A 21,406-nucleotide genomic window follows, 5' to 3' on the forward strand; every position below is an offset into this window, starting at 1 on the left:
AGGGAATCCCTCATAGAGGGCGCCCTTCTAAAAACAATGGAAGGTTCATCAGGAAGCAAAGGTGCTAGGCTGATGTCTGTTTTCAATATGGGCCAATGTTTCTTTAAAATGCCCCTAATTTTCCGTTCCTCTGAGTTATAGGTGGTTATCAGATTGATAGGTTTTTCCTCCCTGACCCCTGTATCCATAACTCCAGTGACAAAGTAATCTTCTCTGCTTTTACTGTTGGCCTTCTCTTTGGCTGCTAGAAGATCTTTGGCCAAATAACCACGCTCCAGAAATCTTGTGATGGCTTCTCCTTGACAGATTTCTAAGTCTAGCTCTGAACTACAAATTCTGCGCATCCGTATAAATTCCCCATAGGGGATACTTTTTATGAGATGTCCCGGATGGCCGCTGGTGGCGTGCAAAATAGAATTGCCCGCTGTGCTTTTCCTATGGAGTTTAGTTTCAAGGGTATTATTCTTCACATAGATTTCAACGTCTAAGAATTGTATCTTAGTAGTGCTTATTTGGGAGGTGAATTTCAAATTTAGAATGTTGTCATTGATGGCTGTTACAAAGTCCCTGGCCGAGCTTTCTGTACCCTTCCATACCATACATATATCATCAATGAACCTCCAATAATGGACGATGTTATTGGCAAAGCTAGGAGTGTGTTTGAGGACATGCTCCTCCCACCACCCCACGTGCAAGCACGTGTAGGTTGGGGAGAAGCATGCCCCCATAGCCACTCCCCTCTGCTGCTGATAAATTTCGTTGTTAAACAGAAAATAATTATTTGTTAAACATAACCTAATCATTTTCAACAGCATATCATTATGGTTTTTGAAACATATATTCCGTTGGTTCAAGAAGTGTCTGACCGCATTCAGGCCATCGGTATGTTCTATGCTGGTATAAAGGGTACATATGTCTAAAGCCACAAGAATAAAATCTGACTCCCACTTGACATCCTTCAACTTCCTGAGGAAGTGTCCTGTATCCTTGATGTAGGAAGGAAGTTCTACAACAAAACTCTGGAGAAAATAGTCCACATATTTAGAGATGGCTTCCAACAGACTGCCTTGGGCAGATATAATGGGGCGTCCAGGTGTTGGGGAAACAAGTTTGTGTATTTTGGGAATGAGATAGAATGTAGGTATCAAAGGGAAATCTTCCTTGAGAAACGTCAATTCTTGTTTAGTTAACAATCCCTCTCTTTTCCATTGATTAAGTTCTTTATGTACTGACTCTTTCAGGTTACGGATCTCATTGAAATTACCTTTTCTAGGGGAGGAGCTACGCTACGAACCAAGATGGCCGCATAAGCTCCCGGCTCCACCGACCTCCGCCAGCAGCTCGCTTATCCTGTCTTTCATCCTGACCGTGCCCCTGATTTTCTTGTTTATGAAGGTCTACAGCTTCCAAAGATACAATCCCGAGATTTCTATCTTATCGGCTGACGAAGATACGCCGTGTTCCATTTCTCGGCCTACCACCGTGTGGAAGCCGGGGCCTCGATTTTTGGACTACCCGAGTCAGAGTTGAACAACATCGGCCGTGAGACCTGGACTGAGCCCGGTCTCCCGAAGAGTGCCTGAATTGTTGATTTTCCTGTCGATCCTTTGAACGATCCACTCCCGGGACACGCCATCGTGTCACGCCGACTGCCGTGGTGGGGGCCCAGTGCCCGGAGACCTTGTTGCCCCCTCGGGGTCGACGGGCTGGGGTCCTCTCTGGCGGCACCGGTGTGTTCTGCACGACGAGGAGCGCCTGTTACTTGTGATCGGATTTGCGTGGCCCGTGACTCCGGAGCAGCCGGCCTCCGGGGTTCGAGTCCGGCTCTGTCTCCTACTGAGAGGGGATGGAGCGGACGGAGGGCGCGCCATCTCTACGGGCCGTTGTGGCCGCCGTTGGGGCGCTCCATTCACACACAGTCGCTGTGTTCCAGACACTGATGGTGAAAGTGGACGGTATCCTGGAAGCGGAGGACGACGCCTCGTTTGGTTTCCAGCTGGAGATGATACCAGCGGTGCATTGTGTCTCAGAGGTCGAGGTCCCTGTGCGTACCCCGGAATTTATGACTCCTGACGGCCCCCTATTACCGGCTAGCCAGCCCGTGCTTCTCGCTAGCGTCTTTGGCCTGACCCTGCTGCCACCTAACACATCTACAGACGGTTTTCCATGTGGCTACGAGTTTCTTGTTGATGGTTTTGGATATTCGCTGTCTTTGGACACCTTTCCTAGTTCAAGCCGTGAACTTTTATCCTGTCTTCGATCCTCTTGTGCTGAACAGAACTTTTGTGGACGCTTTGCTTTTTCCAACAAAATGGCGGCTCGAATGGCAAAGACTCTTCTGACGGACCGTACTGGCCAGGGCTGAACTTTATCGCTGGGTTCCGATATAAGAGCTTTTCGTGATTCTGGGGTTGTATCTGTAACGTGATGGGAATTGGGTGGCTGTTGTTTATCCTTCCTTTACCGGTTTGTATACTTGCTGAATATTGATTTTAACATGTATCCGGGTGGTCGCTGTTGGCGGGGGGTGCGGGAGACCGGGAGTGTGTTTGCTTCCTCCTCCTCCGCTTTTCTTTCCCCTTCCTTTGGGGTAGTTCTGGGGCGACAGGCACGCTGCTAGTGGGGTTAGGCCATAGCCATTGCAGGGGTGCAGGGTGGGGGGTTCGGGGTGGGGTTTTTTATTTTGCCTTTTTTATGTTCTATGGCCCCTTTTCTTTTCCCTTTTTCTTTTACAAGAGACGGGCTGTATATCTTTCACGGATCCTCTATTGTCCGGGTGTTTTTGCTGACTTATTTATCCTGTGTCATTATGAATGGGTCGTGTGGGTGGGATCGCTTTGCTTGATTCACAGATTGCTTGTTTCCTGCTTCCGTTCTATGTATCCGTGCTGGGCCCTTTACTTCCTACAGTGATTATTGTTTGTTTATTTCCCCCGCCTGGCCCTTATTCTGTATTTCATCGCGAAACACCTGATGTTTGTATTGCCTACTCTTGTCTTACTGTTAAATAAAAAAATATATTAAAAAAAAGAAATTACCTTTTCTGTAGCAAGATGTATCTGCCAAGTGCCGATGAGCTTCTTCCATGTATTCTGTTCTGGGCCAGATGACAATATTGCCCCCTTTGTCGGCTTTATTAATGATAAGGTTAGAATATCTTTTATATATTTTTTCAATAACAATAATTTATATATTTTTTCAATAACAAATGGTATGGCAGTTAATTTAAAGAAAACAAAGACAAAGATTATGGAAATAAGTGGTAGAATAAATAAAAGGCATAAATGGTATCTGGATGGTAACCTACTTGAACTATTGAACTAACAACAACGTACAGATACCTGGGAGTACTGTTTGATTATAGAGCTACATTAAAACAGCATAGGAAGGACTTGAAGAGGAAAGCTGTTTCCCTGACCCTGGCCTTCTGTACATTACAAAGAACCTTAGAACGGCCCAAGCTATGCACCACTATCAAAAGGTGTTGCAGAAAGATTTCTACCAACCGTTACATATGGCCGTGAAGCACTCCGGGGCAGAGACGCAGCACTTTTAAATTTAATTTCCACAAAAGTATTTAGAACACTGTTTACCTTCCTATGGAAGCGTCACCTGCCCAGATAAGATTGGAATTTGGGCTCAAAAACCAATTAATAGCAAGATTAGGAGCCCATGTTAAAACTTGGAACCGAGTAAGTTGAGCCTTTGGAAGCCAATTATGCCAAGCTTTGTGGCAGGAGATTCAGCCATTAATGTCCTGGGAATCCAAATAATATAGGCAAAGTCCCCCTCTCCAGCTGCTTTTAAAAAATGTGTTCATACTACAGTACATAAACTATTGTTACTTAAAGAAAAAGAGAAGCTGGTCAGTAGATCACATGCCTGGATTGTGATCAATGAATATAAAATATTGAAGTATCAGTCATTTCTTGAACGGGATGGTCAAGAAACTTTAAAATAGATTTTATGCATCTCCGTTTCGGCAATATCCCCGGAGAAATAAAAGGAAAAAATGGAATAAGGAACTAACTAAAATGCCCTGTAGGTTGTGCAGTAGAGAAGGAAACATCCTGCACATAACGTGTATGATCAGGATTATTACAAGAAAGAAGAAGTTCCATTTGATGAGCGGGAAATACGTAACTGCAGGCAGGCTGTTATTGCAAGTTTTAAGATCTACCGACTCTATTGTAAACTGTTGATTTAAAAGTTTTTAATAATTGCATGGAAAGAGACCCCCTAACAATTGCAATTGAGAAAAAATAAATTCGAAAGTGAAAACTTACTACAACTTGTTTTATTATAACTCTGCTTTTGCTCATATTACACCTAAAATCTCTTTACTACGTTTTTAATAATTGTAGGGAAAAAGCTGCAAGAGACTCTAAGGGCCAGATGTAGGTCGTCCAATACCGGTCGGTATTGGCCGAAATTACCGAATTTCGGCCATTACAGACCGGTATTAGGCTACTGAGATGTAGGTGGCCTAAATTGCGAATTCGATAATTTACCGATTCGGTATTTTAAGGAATCGGTAAATGACCGATTCCTTAAAATACCGAATCGGTAAATTACCGAATTCGCAATTTAGGGAGCACTCAAATGAGTGCTTTTCCCATTTTAGGATTAGTTATTTACCACCAACTATAAGTTGGTGGTAAATAACGAATACCTTTGAAAATGCAAATCTGTGAATTTTCAACTGTGCCATGTGGCAGACATCCATGCCCTTAGGGCATGTATGTGTGCCACATCTGCACACATGCATGATTCAGGGGTGCAACAGGGTGTCAAAGTGACACCCTGGCACCCTTGAATGTGTCCCCCATTTTACCGAATCGGTCTCCAGGCCCATTGGAATGAATGGCAATTACCGAATCGGTAAATACCGATTCGGTAAATACCAAATCTTACCGATTCGGTAATGTTTACCGATTTTTTTTCTACATAGTATTTACCGATTCTAAAATACCGAATTGGTAAAATTCGGTATTTTAGAATCTGTAAATGTACTTTACCTACATCTGGCCCTTAATCATTAATTGTCAACTGAGAACATTTTAGAAAGTTACAACAACTTAATATATCATGTTTTATTTAACTCTGCTTTTGCTCATACTATGCCTAAAATTTATGCACTTTATGGAGAAAAATAGTACAACATTATCGCACTTTAGGAAATATTTAGGGATCAAGGGTTCTTGGTAGCAATGGTCCCCGATATCTGGTTATATTGTATACATATTAAACGTCTTTTTACTTGTGTACAGTAAAAACAAAAGAATTGGATCTATATCAATATCATGAAGAGACAGCGCAAGCGCTGCCTAGGCGAGACCTAGAAATGGAATAGATAATTTGAAAATCCCATTTTCAAAATTTCTTTTTGAGTCCCCCGCACATCTTTTAACCGAAGAATCACCACCAAGTATTCATTCTATCACAAGCCTAGCAGTAGTTGCTGAATATTTCACCAGAAACTCCCAGACAGGTACTCGTGAGAAAGCAGCAGTCAAACATGAATGCATCAAATGATCTTTAGCTTCAGAAAGACTCAGGGTCAGCACACACCAAAACATATGCTGGGTTCTTCACTAGATCAGTATTTCACCTCTTGATTGAACAGAAGAAGCAAAATGCATATTTATCTTTCAGGACACCATTATTGGAAAACTCACATTCAAATTGAGAAGAAAGGACATTAGTCATGTAGATTCACTCTCGGTCAACCAGCTATCGGATAACCAGATTGTCACTTGAGTTATGACTTTACACACTAGAAACCATTTGCCAGTTAGTGAGAAGGCAAACAACTAGCTTATCAAACAATATCTTGAAGCATTTTTACTGAATAATTTCATAAATTCAATTGAATCATTGCAAAATAAATTATGTTAAATTGAATTACTACACACCGATTATCAAATCTTTTACTCAGGAGCCACGGTATATAAACTTGTTACAAATAAAAATCTTCAATTGCTGAAGAAACACAGGGTAGGACTGAGAAAGGGAGCTAAATTATGCCCTCCCTTCACCTGTTTGGCCCAAACACTTTTCTTCTGTTCAGAAAACTAGCATTCATAAACAGTTTTTCTCCAGCAGCGGGTTGTCATCAGGTAGTATTGGCCATCAATTAAACTATTCAAACTAGGTCTTAAAAAAAAAGATAAATGCTGAGGATAAGACTGCTCAGATTCCAAACTTGTGCACGTGTGTGGACTGCTGAAATTTTGCATGTTGGTGGTTGGAAATAGCTGTGCACTGTAAAGGGCTACTTATCGACCCTTTTGGCCATCCTTTGCTTGTCTTATCAGACTTCATTATACAAATCACCCTTTGTGATGCATTGTCTGAAAGGGCCTTTGTCCCTGCCCCTGAATTATGACCCCGTGGAACATCAGCTTGATAGTAATGTTTTTGATATGTGCATCTTTCGAGCCTCTTCAAGTTGTATTTTGATACTCTCAACAATGAAGACTGTTTTCCGCATTACCATCTTCTCAGAGTTGCAGACTTTGTCTGTTCAGCATCTGTCTACTACCTTTTTTCCCCCTGACAAATTGGTGCTTTGGATGTGTGCATCACCTTTTCTGAAAGGATGTCACTTTTCCACAAAGGCTAGCCCAACAGGCTTCCTACATTCTTTTCCCTGCTGCGGATACACCTGTTGTATGAACGGCGTGCCTAAATTTCTACTTTTTTAGGAATAACGAATGCTAGTTGGATGATCAGCTGTTTGCTGGTGCGAAGAAAGGAAAGGTAGTCCAGAAACAGACCATCTCTTAATGGATTGCTCACTGCATCAAACTGTTTTATGCCGTGGATCCTCAAGAAGGCCTTCGGGATCATTCCAAATGTGCAATGACTGCTACTTCTTTAGCTAGGGAGCTTCAAGTCTGGATGTCTGCCCAGCAGCAGCCTGACCATCTAGCCATACTTTTCACCAAGCACTATTTTATAGATTCACTAGTCCCCAGAATGTCATTTTGCCTGCTTTGTCCAGCAGGACTTCCCGGTGTAAGTCCACTCCTTCTAGAGAAGGTAATGCTTTGTTGCAGATTCACAAGGTGAGCAATCTGTGATTATAAGTATCTAATAACAAAAATATGTTACCTTTGGTAATGAACGGGGCAACTCGTCCTTATGGATGACATTACTCTGTATTCCTTGTTCCTGGACCTTTTTAAGTTGAAGCCTATCAGACAGCACAGCTGTCTGGTTTGCTGAAGACCGCTTCCCTGGGAATGTATTCTGCCCATTGCTTACCATTGGCTTTGTAACACACATTTGCTTACTTTCTGTTTTAGGCTGCCCAGCTTGAGATACTCCGTCCCATGCAGCATACCCTGTTTACTTTTTTTTCCCCCAAGCATCTTTTTAGTAGGCATTTTACCAACGCAATAACAAACTAGACTAACAGTCATCCCTGTCCACCCCCACCTATCCCCCCCTTCCCTCTCAGTAGCTGCAGCAAACAATGTTACTGAAGTATGTCTCCACATTCTTGGACAAAAAACAGAAAATCCGAATACAATTTAAGATGTTCTCCCTTCACCTTGGTGCACTTCAGGCTTACCACCCTTCTGACTCTCATGTCCATTATTGGGGGTTGGGTGATACCTAGTTACCCTATATCTGGGTCTCGTGGTTCTCCCTCACTCCACTGCATCCGCCAATGGGTCCAATATTTTACCATACTTCTGGGGACAGCCTCTGGTCCAATATATTGTTTCCTTCCTGTCTACACTACTCCATATTACATATTACCTGTATACCCTATTTACAGTATCCTTCATGAACTTGCTTTATGTAAACAGGCCTTTAAATGTTCTTATCTTCTCACATTTGCTGTGCATTCAAAGACAGAGGTCAAATGTCAGGCTCTGACTTCATTCATAGTGAGCTTGGTGTTTACTTTTATTTATTTATTTATAACACTTGTAGAGCGCACAAATACCAATTGGTGTCCTGGCGCTAAAGTGGTAACTCCCTGAGTATAATATTACCGGACTAGAGGGTAAAGAGCCATGTTTTGAGGTTTTTTCTAAACGCTAACAGATTGGTGCTTAATTTAAGAAACAGGGGGAGTGAGTTCCATGCCTTTGTTGCTCCCACAACAAAGCTCCTACCCCCCCAGCGTGCTTTCCTGATCCAAGTTGTTTTAATCAGTCCCATAGTGGCAGACCTAAGTTGTCTCCCTGGTCTGTACCACTGGAAATGATCCTGAAGAAACACTGGGCCTAAACCATGCAGTGCCTTAAAGACAATGCAGAGGGCTTTAAACAGAATCCTCTTCCTCATCGGTAGCCAATGCAGCGCTTCTAGTTCCTTAGCAACCGATGAGAATTTGGGCAAGCCCCCAATCAGGCGGGCTGCTGCATTTTGCAAAACCTGAAGTTTGTTAAGCACCCCCTGTTGTGCCTCTAAAAAGAGGCTGTTACAGTAGTCAAGGCGTGCAAGTACGAGTGCCGTCACCACCGTTTTTCTGCTTCCCTCTGGTAAGAAAGGCAAAACCTTCCTAATGGTTTTCAGAGTACAATGTACAGAGGAAGTCAGGGCCTTGACCTGAGGTTTAAAAGAAAGTTGGTGGTCTATGATGACTCCAAGATTCTTCACCTTTTGTACCGGAGATGGCGGGGATCCCATATCTGGGGGCCACCACTTGGAACTCCAGAGATTTATATTTGACCCAAAAATAAGCACCTCGGTCTTGGAGGAGTTTAATTTTAAGCAGCTTTTGGCCATCCAGGAACTAACTGCAGACATACAGTCCTGGAACCTTGCTGCCACCCCCAGCTCCTTCCCTGGAAGCATCGAGACCACAATTTGGGTGTCGTCTGCGTAGGACGTTAACTCGAACCCGTAGGATCGGATCACTGGGGCAAGAGAGGATACATAGATATTAAATAAAGTGGGGCTAAGGGAGGATCCCTGAGGGACCCCCCCGGGGAGTTCGAAGGGTCTTGATTCGAAATCACCCATAGCCACCACTTGTACCCGATCTGTCAGGAAGGCCTTCAGAATATTGAGTGCTTGCCCCTGGATCCCGCAGCCCTCCAATCGATCCATCAGCATAGCATGGTGAACCGTATCGAAGGCTGCTGACAGATCCAGAAGAATCAGCACCGCTTGGCCCCCATCACCCAGCACTTTCCGGACCTCCTCTGTAGATTTAATCAGGGCGGTCTCAGTGCTGTGCCCTTCCCTGAACCCATGTTGGGCCGGGTCTAGACCCTTCGAGTTACGCAGAAATGAGCAGAGCTGGGAGTTCATGATTTTTTCTATAAGTTTTGCCGGCAATGGTAGTCTGGCAATTGGCCTATAACTATTAGGGTCCGTGATGTCCAGCGAGGGTTTTTTAAGTAGTGGACAGATGGAAGCCCGCTTCCACACTGTGGGAAAGACACCCTTTTCGAACATCAGGTTGAAAATATTGGCTAGGTGGTCGGCAATAGGGACAGCTGCCAGTTTTACAATTGCCGTAGGACAGGGATCTTGGGGTGACCCAGATTTAATTGCCATCAGAAGTTTTAGAACCTCGCTCGAACTTACTGGCTTAAAGGCCGATAGTTTTTCCTCAGAAGACCCGGCAGTAGGGGCCCTGTAGGAACCCTCCGCACGACTAAGGGCCACTTGTTGTTCCAGCGAGGTAAAAATTGCTTGGACTTTATTCAAGAAAAAGTCGGCCAGTGATTCACAAAGTTCAATGTTGGGAGGAACCGTCACTGGTTATGGGGAGGTTAAACTGACCACAGTATCGAACAGTTCCTTGGCCGAATTCTTAGCTTTCTCAATTCGGTCCGTATAGTAGGCACTCTTGGCCTTCCTAATGCTGTCTTTATATGCCTTTAGGCTGATTTTTAACCTTTCTTTTTCAGACTCATGATAATTCACTCGCCAGATCCGCTCTAACTTTTTGCAATTTATTTTTGCTTCTCTGAGCTCGTCCGAGTACCATGGGGCTGATGGGACCTGCCTGGCAAGCCGGCATAGCTTAGGCGGAGCTAACCTATGGCAGGCCCCATCAAGCCACTCTGTATACTCGGAGGTGGCTTTGTCCACGTCAGTGAGCATCACTGGCCTAGAGGCTGTCAGCAAATTTTCAAGGATTGTGCCATCAATGTTTTTCCATGGTCTGCACATCCTTGTTGATTGCCCCTCTCTCCGTGGCTTCTTAACCAGAGGGCTAAGGATGGTAAATAATACCACCCCATGGTCTGTCCAGGACACAGGTTCAACCTTAGAGAATACCAGATCAGGATTATTAGAAAAAATCCCATCTAATGTGTGGCCCGCCTGATGCGTTGCCCCAGAGACCACCTGGGTCAGACCCACTGCGGACATTGCTTCCAGTAGAGATATAGTGTCCCCATCCGTGGTTCCTTCTAGATGAAAATTAAAATCACCCAAAACCGTGAAAGAGTTGGTGCAAAGGGCTTCTTCCAGGATACTTCCCACTGCTTCTAAAAAAGTGGACTTCGTCCCAGGCGGTCTATACAAGAGGCAGCCCTTAAAGGATTGATGATTAGAGAGCTCCAGCTTAAACCCCAGGGCCTCACATGCCTCTGAGGTCACTGGGAAGAAGACTCCATGCAGGGACGCCTGATAAATGATGGCCAAGCCCCCTCCTTTTTACCAGGTCTGTCTAACACAAAGTTGCAATAATTTGGTGGAGTAGCCTTTATCAGATCGGGCCCCGACGCAGCGTCCGTCCATGTCTCAGTGATGAAGGCTATTTGTACCTTTCGATCCGTAATCAGCTCAGCACACTCAATACTGTGCTTTACCAATGATCTCACGTTGATAAGTAGACAGTTGGTAATTTGATCTCTACCAGTTTCTTTGGACATGGAGGATTGAGTAAAGGCTCTGGTTCTACCCCCAATGATCAATGGAAGGTTTACTTTGCATGATGCACAGCATTGCGGGCCTGGCTGCAGATCTTTATCTTGAGCCAACCGCAAACAGCTGGCCTTCTTTCCTACCCCCCCTAGGTTCCAGAGCTGAGCTCGGTTGTAAGTGACCCTCCTTAGGGGATCTGAGGGAATCTGGCCAGGGGTGGTGGCGCTGAGCGCGGGCCCGGCGTGGACGGGCGCAGATGGGCTTGCCTTCGGCGCGCCCGCCCGCTGCGCGGACGAGTCCCCATGCACATTTTATGGGGGCGGGAGGAGGGCGGGGGGCTGCGCCAACTAGTCCGCAGACCTACCCCTCCCTCCAAGATGGCGGGTCCTTGTGCCTCCTTCCGTGACAGCGCCTACTCGGCTGCACGCGGGTCAGGAGATAGTGCACAAGCTGTAAAAAATACCCTGCGCCACCGTGTTAGCAGATAAAGTGGTAAGTGCAATTATGAGATTAAAAACGATGGTCACACAGGTTCGTTCTTAAAAGTTGATGATAAAATTCATACACTCCACCTCGGTCCAACCAAATCCTTTGCGACTAAATCAGAGTTGAGATCGTGCAATTCAATCACATTTTAAAATTAATTACAGTTGAATCTTGCAACCAATATTCACAGTCAGCGCTTTCGCTCAGTTCCGACCTTAATCCCCCGGCTTTCCGCCTCTTTCTCTGACTTCAAAGTGAGAGGATTTATGTGACAATCCTGCTTGGTACCCATGTAAGATGAAAGGCTGTAGAATGTTATGTTTTTTCTAGCACACAACAAAATGTAAATGACCTGTGCAAATATTTCAGAATATATCAGAATTTGGAAATAACAAATAAAGCGCTTTTTTGTAATTTTGAAGTGTAAGGAAAGAAATATTTTAATATGAGCAAAAAAAAATCAATGCATTTGATCATGCCATTCCCGCACATTATAGTTCGTGCACTGTATACTTTTATCAGAACAACTGTATTTCAGTGCAAATGTAATGGCCATTTCAGATGAAAATGTGTTTTCTGTAATGGCAGTGCACTATCGCACCATGCAAACTCCACTCTATGCCATCCACCCTACAACACATTATGGCACTACTCCCCTCTTCACCACTCCACTCTAGGTCAGTCCTCACCACTCTAGGACACTCCACGCCACTCTAGGCCACTCCACTTTATGCCACTCCACTCTACTCTGGCTCTTTACTCCACTCTTAGCTATGCGACTCCATTCTTATGCTTTACTCCACAATACTCTCCTCCCTTTCACTTTACGACACAATACTCTACGACCGTCTACTCTAAGACGCTCTACACCACTCCAACATACAACATTCTGTGCCACTTTACTCCACTCTGTGCCACTCCATGGCACTCTACTATACAAAACTTTACTCCACTCTGCGCTATGCCCCTCCACTCTACGTCACTCCACTTTGTCAAAGTCTATGCCACCCCATGCCCCTCTAATCTGACATGACACTCTATGCCATTCTATTGCACTCCACGACACTCTGACCCTCCACTCCACGACCCTTTACATCCTTTTCCGTTCTACACCACTCCACACTATGCCACTCCACGATGCTTTACTCTACAGTACTTTACTCCACTCTACGGCACTTTAATCGACTCCATGGCACTTTAATTCACTCCATACTACACCCCTCCACTACACTCTACTCCACCCTATACCACATCACACGCCACTCCACACTACATCACTTCACTCTGACTCTCCTCTTCAATCCCATGACACTCCACACCAATCCACAACTCCACACTAATCCATTACATTCCACGTCACTATATAACACTTTATGCCACTGTACGACACAATATCCATGCCACACCACTCCATGGGCCCCTCCCCCCTACGCCACAAACGTTTAACCATGCTGAACAACAGCCACGCTGTTGTACAACATGGCTAAAACATATTGGCAAAGCCAATAGCTCTTGCATAGGCGAGACCTATTGGCTTTGCCATCGCCTGTTTGTATCAGTAATGAATAGTATCCTATTCACTCCAGGTATAATCAAAAACTATCCAAACCCTTGCTACAAGCCCTGAGGTGTTGAACTTGTCTGATGGCTGTCTCGGGCACACCGAGGAGCATCGACCAGCCACAAGCCAACAGATAGGGCTAGAGCTTTCCAGCTCTGGACATCTGTCATGGGGCGGATCTGACATTCCTTGGTGCTTTCCCATTAGTGACATGCTGTCCATACTTACACAGGATGCTTTAGGCGTAAACCATGCAGTGCCTAGACTTCAATCGGGCTCTTTTCTGAACCTCTCCGTCTCATCACAAAGTGATGCGGGGTCTGAAAACTCCCTAACCCCACCCCACCATACCATATCTCGAGCTGGGAGAGGGTGAAGCCTGCGAAGGGGCCAGATTTCAGTTCCCTGCTTCAGCATCTGAGGCAGGAAGGAGCTGTGTCCAGTACCGGCAGCTGAAGATTGTGATAAAAAAGAAACTTGCAGGTGAGGGTGTGTTTGTGGGTGTAGGTATTTTTGTGGAAGTGAAATTGAGTGAGTGAGTGGCATTAACAGTGCAACTGAGTGATTGAGAATAGGCATTACTAAGACCAGAAACTAATGGAAGTTGTTCAAGACATACAAAATACCCAGTACAAAAGTACCTCTCAAGGGGGCGGGGAGTGAAGGATAACAGAGTGTAGGAATGTGGAACTACCAAACTGGTGTCAGCCAAGTGGGGCCTGGCATTCGAGGCTCTGATCTGGACAGAAGGGTCAGTGACTGGCACGGACAAGAAGTGGTTGCCCTAGCCTTCACAAGAGTGTAGGTAAAAATGACACAGGTAAAGAGCATGCAGTTTGGGAAACGGCCTTTACAACGAAGCCGTTTCCACGAAATCTTTAACCACGCATGCAGTACAACGCATGCATGGTTACCACTAAAGCCTTTACCACGCATACCTTTACTACGAGGTTTGTAGTAAAGGCATATGTGGTAAAGGTAAAAAGTAAAAAAAGGGGGGGCTTGGGGGGGTCTCCCCCCCAAATAAAAAAACTCACCAGAAGTCCCGTCGGGATCTGCACATAATCAGCGTCGTTTAAGAGAAATCGGAAAAAAAATCAGTTTCCTCTTAACGACGTATGACGTCACCACGCAAGTAGTCGAGGGAAAGGTTATGCGTGGTAAACGAATTCCGTTGTAACGCATGCGTGGTAAAGGCATGCGCTGCAAGGGAATTCGTTGTAACGTCATACATTCGTCTGCTCGGTTGCTAGATTGTTTTTTCGGATTCAGAAAAGAGGGAGCCCTGCAGGTTTATGGGGTGGGAAGGAGTCACCAGTGAGGGTATGGAAACTGTGAACTGTGTGCACTATTTTGTATGACAACCGTCTCCAGGCAGGTGAACACCCCTCCCGTGGCAGTGTGCGACTCTCTGTGTTGGACAGTTTTCTCCTCACCTTATGTCACGTGTAAAGCCTTAGTTTGAACCCCAATGTGATTTTTGTGCTAACGCGGTGGAATATATAGTTCCCAAGCAACTTAAAGTTCACAAATTTATAATTGTAACAAAAAAAATGAATGAGTTCAAAGAAATAAAATATATAACAATCTTTAATCAAGAAAACAAAGTACATTAGCATTCTGATAAAAACACATTTCTAATGACATTAATTTTGTGTTAACGGTCAGTTCATGTTTTTCTTTTCCAGCTGGATATTCGGATTCACCATGCGGCCCAGCAGCTGACAGAGGGAAGGCTGCAGGCGCAGAGATGCATGGCTCGCCTGCAGGACATACGGGCCACTCTGGACTTGTAACTGCGGCCGCCTGGCCACCATGGACTCTGCCCCTGGCTCCTCTTCCCTGACGCAGAGATGCATGGCTCGCCTGCAGGACATACGGGCCACTCTAAACTTGTAACTGCGGCCGCCTGGCCACCATGGACTCTGCCCCTGGCTCCTCTTCCGTGGTGCAGAGATGCATGGCTCGCCTGCAGGACATACGGGCCACTCTGGACTTGTAACTGCGGCCGCCTGGCCACCATGGACTCTGCCCCTGGCTCCTCTTCCCTGAAGCAGAGATGCATGGCTCGCCTGCAGGACATACGGGCCACTCTGGACTTGTAACTGCGACCGCATGGCCACCATGGACTCTGCCCCCTCTTCCCTCGGGATCTTCTTAATGCCAGCTCTTTTCATGGAACCATCTTAGCGTTCAGCCAGTGCCCTAAATAAAATACATCCCATAATCCTGCCTTGTCGAAGTCAGGTGCTGCGATTGGCTTCCAAAGCGAGTGTCTGCTTCCTGCTCAGCCTGTGACGTCAGCACACCTATTTACATAAACAATGCAGAACTGTCTACTAAAATGACTTGTTTTCATGTACATACCATATCTATAGATATATATATTTACATATATATATGGAGCTCGATGTTCATCTCCCTCATTCTACACGCAGAGTGCACACTCACACTTCCATTGGAGGAGCCTGCTGGTGTTAAATTCTGATCCTATTCATTTCATCTCCAATAATGCAGCAGTTTTGTATCAATAAACAGATTTTGTAATTTGTTAATTTACCTTTTTTCCTGCCTCAGGCGCTGTCACTTTATAGCACTCCTTGATTCTAAACAGAAGCCCGACCCTCAGAGGGGTCTTGTTTTCAGCTGTGATGCCCCTGTAGGGGGAAACGGACACTGCAACGCGGCCGTTTCCACGGAAACATTAACCACGCATGCATTACAACGCATGCGTGGTTACCACGGAAGCCTTTACCACGCATACCTTTACTACGAGGTACGTAGTAAAGGCATGTGTGGTAAAGGCAAACATTAAAAAAGGGGGCTTGGGGGAGTCTCCCCCCCAAATAAAAAGAAACTCACCTAAAGTCTCTCGGCGTCGTTTAAGAGGAAACGGAAAGAAACCCGTTTCCTCTTAACGACGTATGACGTCACCACGAACAATTAGAGGAAAAAGTTGTTCGTTGATATAGCATTCCGTTGTAACGCATGCGTGGTAAAGGCATGCGTTGCAACGGAATTCGTTGTAATAACATACAACCCCCTGTAGGCCCTGCCTCCTCAGTGGGATTGTAGGCCTACTGCCTGCCCAACCACACCTGAGTGAAGCTGAAGACTTCTCACCTGCAACAGCACAACACTAAACCCTCCCTTGCAGCTCACACCCTGTTCTGGGGTTAGAGCACTGACTGCATACAGGTAGTAGACATGTAGAAGTGTATCTGGTTATTTACACATTGCCCATCAGAGCAACAGGATGGATGGAAACCAGTTATGGGAATGCTGATTGCAACACTAGGTGTGAGTGAGCAGGAGTGCATGGTAAGTACCATGTTTGTATTTTAATCAAGCCTAAAAGCTTTCTCAAGACTCTAATTAACCTCTGGGCTGCTTAATGCATTTGGAAGACGTCCATGCTGCACCCTCCTAATTCTTGTGATGCTGTGTGACAGAGGAATCCTAGAGAAGGAAAAAAGGTAAGAATCCTTGGAGAGGTGGGCTGCTAGGCCCTTTGTGAAATCAGAATAAAAAATTCAGACTTGAGCGACACTTTAAGATTGGCCAGTCCCGAGAGCTTATTCCTCAATATACTGGCACCAGATTATAAAGCTTTTCCAAATGTATGTCTGACTTGTGCTTGCCAAAATTCCTAAAATAGCACGTGTAACTTCACATGATTCACAATGCAGGAGCGTTTTGCATGTGGAAACTACAAAACAATGTGTGTAACATATCTGAGTATTGTGTACTATGGATGGCAATGACCAAGAGGGGGTTCCAAGACTTTTAACATGAAACTAGGGAGCTGTCGAGATCATAAATTGTAAGTGGAGTGAATGGCAACAAAGTAGTAGACTTTGAAGGTGTTCACAAATATTTCAAAATGTATTTAAAAAAAATAATCTCTTCCACCCTTTAACCTCCTTTAGGGGCATATCAACAAGCGGCAGCGATAATTATCGCTTTATCGCTGGCCGCCCTTAGCGTGAGGAATTTTATCGCCTGCTATCGCAGATAATTATCGCCATGCTAGCGCTGTATTACCAACGCATAGCGCAATGGCGATAATTATTTCTGAGATAGCGATGTTTTCCATGGAACATCGATGGTTTTCCAGCGATGTTCCATGGTAAACGGCGATATCCTTGTTGTTAGGGCTGGGTGGTCTCAGCCCTATAATCCACCACCCATTGACTAACATTGTTTAGTCAAAGGAAAAGCAGGCGTAAGGAAAGTAGCGATAACCAAGGTTAGCGCTACTTTTCTTATCGCTATGCTTGTTAGCGTGCCCATTGACAATTGGAGAAGTGTCGCTTTGCGACATTTCTCCGGTTATTATGAGCTGGAACGCCCACTTTGCATCTCATTAGAGATGCATAGGTGGGCGTTACAGGAAAGGGCGCTAAAGCAAGGATTCACGCAGTAGCGTGACCTTGATAATATTGCGATAAAATTATCGCCGCTTTTCGGCCAAAAACGGCTGCAAAAGCGGCGTGCCCCTAAGGGGCATATTTAAGCAAAAAATGGTTAGGGGTTCTGCCCACTTAACCCTCCCGTACCTGAGCAGGAGGCATCCAAGGATGAAAAAGTAGCAAAAAAAGGGGTACTGAAGGGATTAATCCTTTTTTAATTTTCCAACAAGAAACATCTAATTATCTTGTGAAACACAAATAGAACATTATAAACATATGTAGGTAAATTCATATACACACATATGAGCGGACATCTAGGGAGGCACAACAATCAACAACCTATATACAAAATATCACATATACATCATATACAAATATACAAACCATTTACAATATCAACAAACATTTATCTGTACCCTGAATTCAAAAGATATATACAAATATATATACACCAATTTAAGTAAATGCCTCCTCCTAATTTGCAATGGAGTGCACAACAAAGTGGTAGTCCCAAAAGGAAAGCACCAGGGGGTTAGAACATCAACCCAATCTCAAATTGTATAGGTGCAAAACAGAGACAAATCAAATCTTTTTAAGTTGTAACAGGGGACTCCATTCAAACAAAAGGTGTTGACGCAGTCGCGGTCGCGTTTCAGCCAGATGTAGGCTTCATCAGGACATGGGTACTCTAATCTTGACGGTCCTGGCCGCGCCTAGGGCCGGTATACCCGGTAAGACCACCGGGCCACCCACACGGGTGGGGTGGGAGCCACTATCTTAGCTCAGGTACTGCAAATAATACCTTATATATATAATATGTCCGCTTGGAAAAGGGGTAGACTCCAAACATGCGTGGCTTAAATCACACGGTCTCTCTCAATTATTCGGTTGACACGTACAAACAGTGTTCACCACGGCGTTATTCACTCTACCGGGAAGCCTAAGGGGCATATTAGCAAGAAATAGCGATATTTATCGCTAAATGCGCTTACCGCATTTAATTTTATCGCTGGATATGTTAGCGGAGAAAACATGCTAGTAGCAATGTTTTTCTCCATCGTGCTAAAATATCCAGCGATAGTGGTGAAATGCGTGAATATCGCTGGAAATCCAGCGATATTCACGCATTAATGCCAATGGGAACTTAACCTCAAAATCCACCTCCCATTGGATAAACAGGTAAGTCATGTTTTTAGCAGGCGTTAGATGATAGCGATAATTGCGCTTAGTGTGATTTTTTTTATCGATATGCCTGCCTTGCTAATAGGCGATAGCTGTGTTAGCGACTGCTTTCAGTCGCTAACAGTTTGGGTACGCCCTCTTTGCATGTATAAATATCGCTGACATGCAAAGCAGGCCCCAAACCTGCCGCTATCGCCTAAAAGCTGTTGCTAACTGCTGTTAGCAACAGCTTGCTAATAGGGCGATAAAAATATCGCCGCTTTAGCGGCATAAAGCGGCGATATGGCCCTTGCCAATATGCCCCTAAGTTCCTTATCAGTGAGGCCTTTGCCGCTCACCAGAAACCTCACGTTGGAACCAAAACCTGGTCGCATATTGCCAGGATTCTCAGCCTTGCTGTACCTTCCCAGGTTCTAGCATTTTTCATAGCAGGAAACTCACCGATGCAAGCAGCCTTGTAGTAAAATATGTGCCAAACAGGATTAATAAAAAAATTTAAAATCGTACTTTACCATTCACCCCACTTTTCCACCCCGTTGTGGACGTTTTATGTTTTTTACTATCACCACGCCACCCTGTTCCCTCGGAGAAGAGATGCTGGCAGGGTGAATGGGGCAGGATGTTTCCGAAAAATTAAGTGATGTGGTGCCCTTATCTACTCATGATCACACCCATTTCTTTTAATGGGGGATTTCAGCATACATCCCACTCTACCTTTCCCAGAAAGTTGAGTGAATGTGTCTAGGTATTTTGGTTGGGCCAGGGACCACTACCAAAGGTAAAGCCAACAGTGCAGTGACTATTAAAGTCCACACTCCTCATCCCTGGGATATACTGACTGGTTGTGCAGTGCAAGGATTCTCTAATTAGTTGCACATCGCTAGGTTCTTCAGGCGGGTGAGGATAAAAACAATGCTGGGACTAATTACGCCTATGGCACTTTACAAAACAAAGCTAACTGTTTTGCATCATGGTGTAATGTTGAAATTCATCCAGCTTTTCCTTTAGTGTCACCACCTGCATGGATGCCTGCTCCAACATCTTCCTGCTCTCCTAATGTGTGCTAGTTCTGGGTTATCCCTTGCACACAAGAGGCCATTGCCTACATGTTAGATTAGAAACCAGCCTGTTACATCAGAGGCTTTCAAGTGCAATTCTGTTGCACCCACAAGGGCCTGTTCCCTTTTAAGAGTCTTGACAACTGTTCTTCTATATGATACGCTGTGACACTGTTGATGGGTGGTGTTCAATTCCTGAGGTTGAATGATCCTTTCTGGACTTCTAAAGCTAAAACCTCTATCCATGTCACAACTTCAGCCTGTCCCGTGTAATAAACTTTTACCCCCCCATCATGTTTCCTCACTCAAAATCTTAACTTGGAAGATTGACCCAACCTCGCATGAGAGCAAGGTTGTAGTCAAGGAAGGGAGCAAGCAACAGAGATCACTCTATACACAAGGATCATCTGCAGGATTTCCATTCTCATGTGATCAACTTGATGATCCCCCATCTTGAGCTTATAGCTTTGCACAATGATCACCAGAGATGCCTAGGTTTCTGGCCTCATTGGCAGTCCCCTGGTGGAATGTGGGGGGTTTAATTCCCCAGTTGTCAATTGGTACATCCTTAAATTGGAGATCATTTTGCAACATATTGTTGGAAGCTGGTTCTTGATATGGTATGCCAAAGAGAGGCATACCATCCAAAGAGTCCAGGTATTCCCTTATGAGTGGACAGGGGCTTGCTCTAGCAATCCCAAGGTGCTCTTCTAGGGCTAGTGTGGTCGAGCAGTCTTAGGCTTATCAGAGAGGAGTGTTAGACAGCTGCAAAATACACACACTGTCAATAAATGATGCACACGACTCAATAAGTAGATCCACACCAATTTATAAAAATAACACATCTTTATATATATATATATATATATATATATATATATTTACGCACCAGAATCAATGAAATCGGGTAGGTTGTTTTCGAGTTAGAAATACTTTAGGTTTTCAAGTTGACACTGCATTTTTCGGAGGCTGCAATGTTATCCTATGGGAGGAAAACCAAATATGGCATACAGGTAGAGTACAGCAACGCAAAAGAACAGTCTCCTGGACATAAGGTAAATATTGGGCAAGGTCGAAGGCAGCACCAGCAGGTCACCTCCAGCGGCACTAGGACCGCAGGGTGCAAAGGTGCAATACAGCGTTGGGTGACCAATGTTATTCTATGGGGATCGGTCCTCGTGAAAAGAGGATGCAGGTTTGACTGGGAGGCCATATGGGCTGAACCAACAAGTGGGTTCAGGCCTCACGATGCTCGGGGCAAGGGGTTATACCTTTGATCCTCTACTCCACGGGCAAGGAGTGCAGAGGTGTCTTTAGGCGTCAGGTTTTTGTCACCCGTAGCAGTCGCTGGTCGAGGAGGCCTGCAAACAGAGGCTGCAGGTGGCATTGAGAAGTCCACAGCAGGGGAACCCAAGATGGGATTCGAGACTGGAGGGTCTGGGGACCACATTGGCACTGTTGTCCCACTTAATCTCGAGCTCGGCGGGCCTGGGTGCAGCTGTGCTTTCGGGCATCTTGTTTTCACGATCTTGGAGACTCACAGTTCTTTTTTGGGTACCTGCAAGGTGCAGGGGAGCAGCTCTGCTGTTCCACAGGAGTTCCTTGGTGAAGTGATGGCAGTTCTCACAGGCTTTGGAGAGACAGCAGCTGAAGGACAATTGTAGAAGTCAGCAGACAGGCCGGCAAGTCAGTTGCTGGTCCTTCTGTTCTTCACGTGTGTCTTCTTTCAGGTTGGTAGGATCTGATTTCCTTGGCCAGGAGCTCCTGATCACAACTCACTTCAAACTTCACCTTGCTGACACCCTCGTATGTTTATGTGTGGGTATATATAAATGATGCAATTTATATAAAATATCTTAATA

The 21,406-nt window shown here is 45.0% G+C and overlaps 1 protein-coding gene across 1 annotated transcript in view; it reads left to right on the forward strand.

Moving 5' to 3' along the window:
• SFI1 (SFI1 centrin binding protein) overlaps positions 1-15,447 on the forward strand; it is a 553,452-nt gene extending 538,005 nt beyond the window's left edge. The window contains exon 32 of the mRNA XM_078667725.1: positions 14,581-15,447. Coding sequence (XP_078523851.1) covers positions 14,581-14,688 — 108 coding nt within the window. The 3' untranslated portion in view covers positions 14,689-15,447. The remainder of the gene's footprint in view (positions 1-14,580) is intronic.
• The last annotated feature ends 5,959 nt before the right edge of the window (positions 15,448-21,406 follow it).

The sequence above is a fragment of the Lissotriton helveticus genome, chromosome 11, assembly GCF_964261635.1.
Source record: "Lissotriton helveticus chromosome 11, aLisHel1.1, whole genome shotgun sequence".
In the NCBI taxonomy this organism is placed as follows: Eukaryota; Metazoa; Chordata; class Amphibia; order Caudata; family Salamandridae; genus Lissotriton; species Lissotriton helveticus.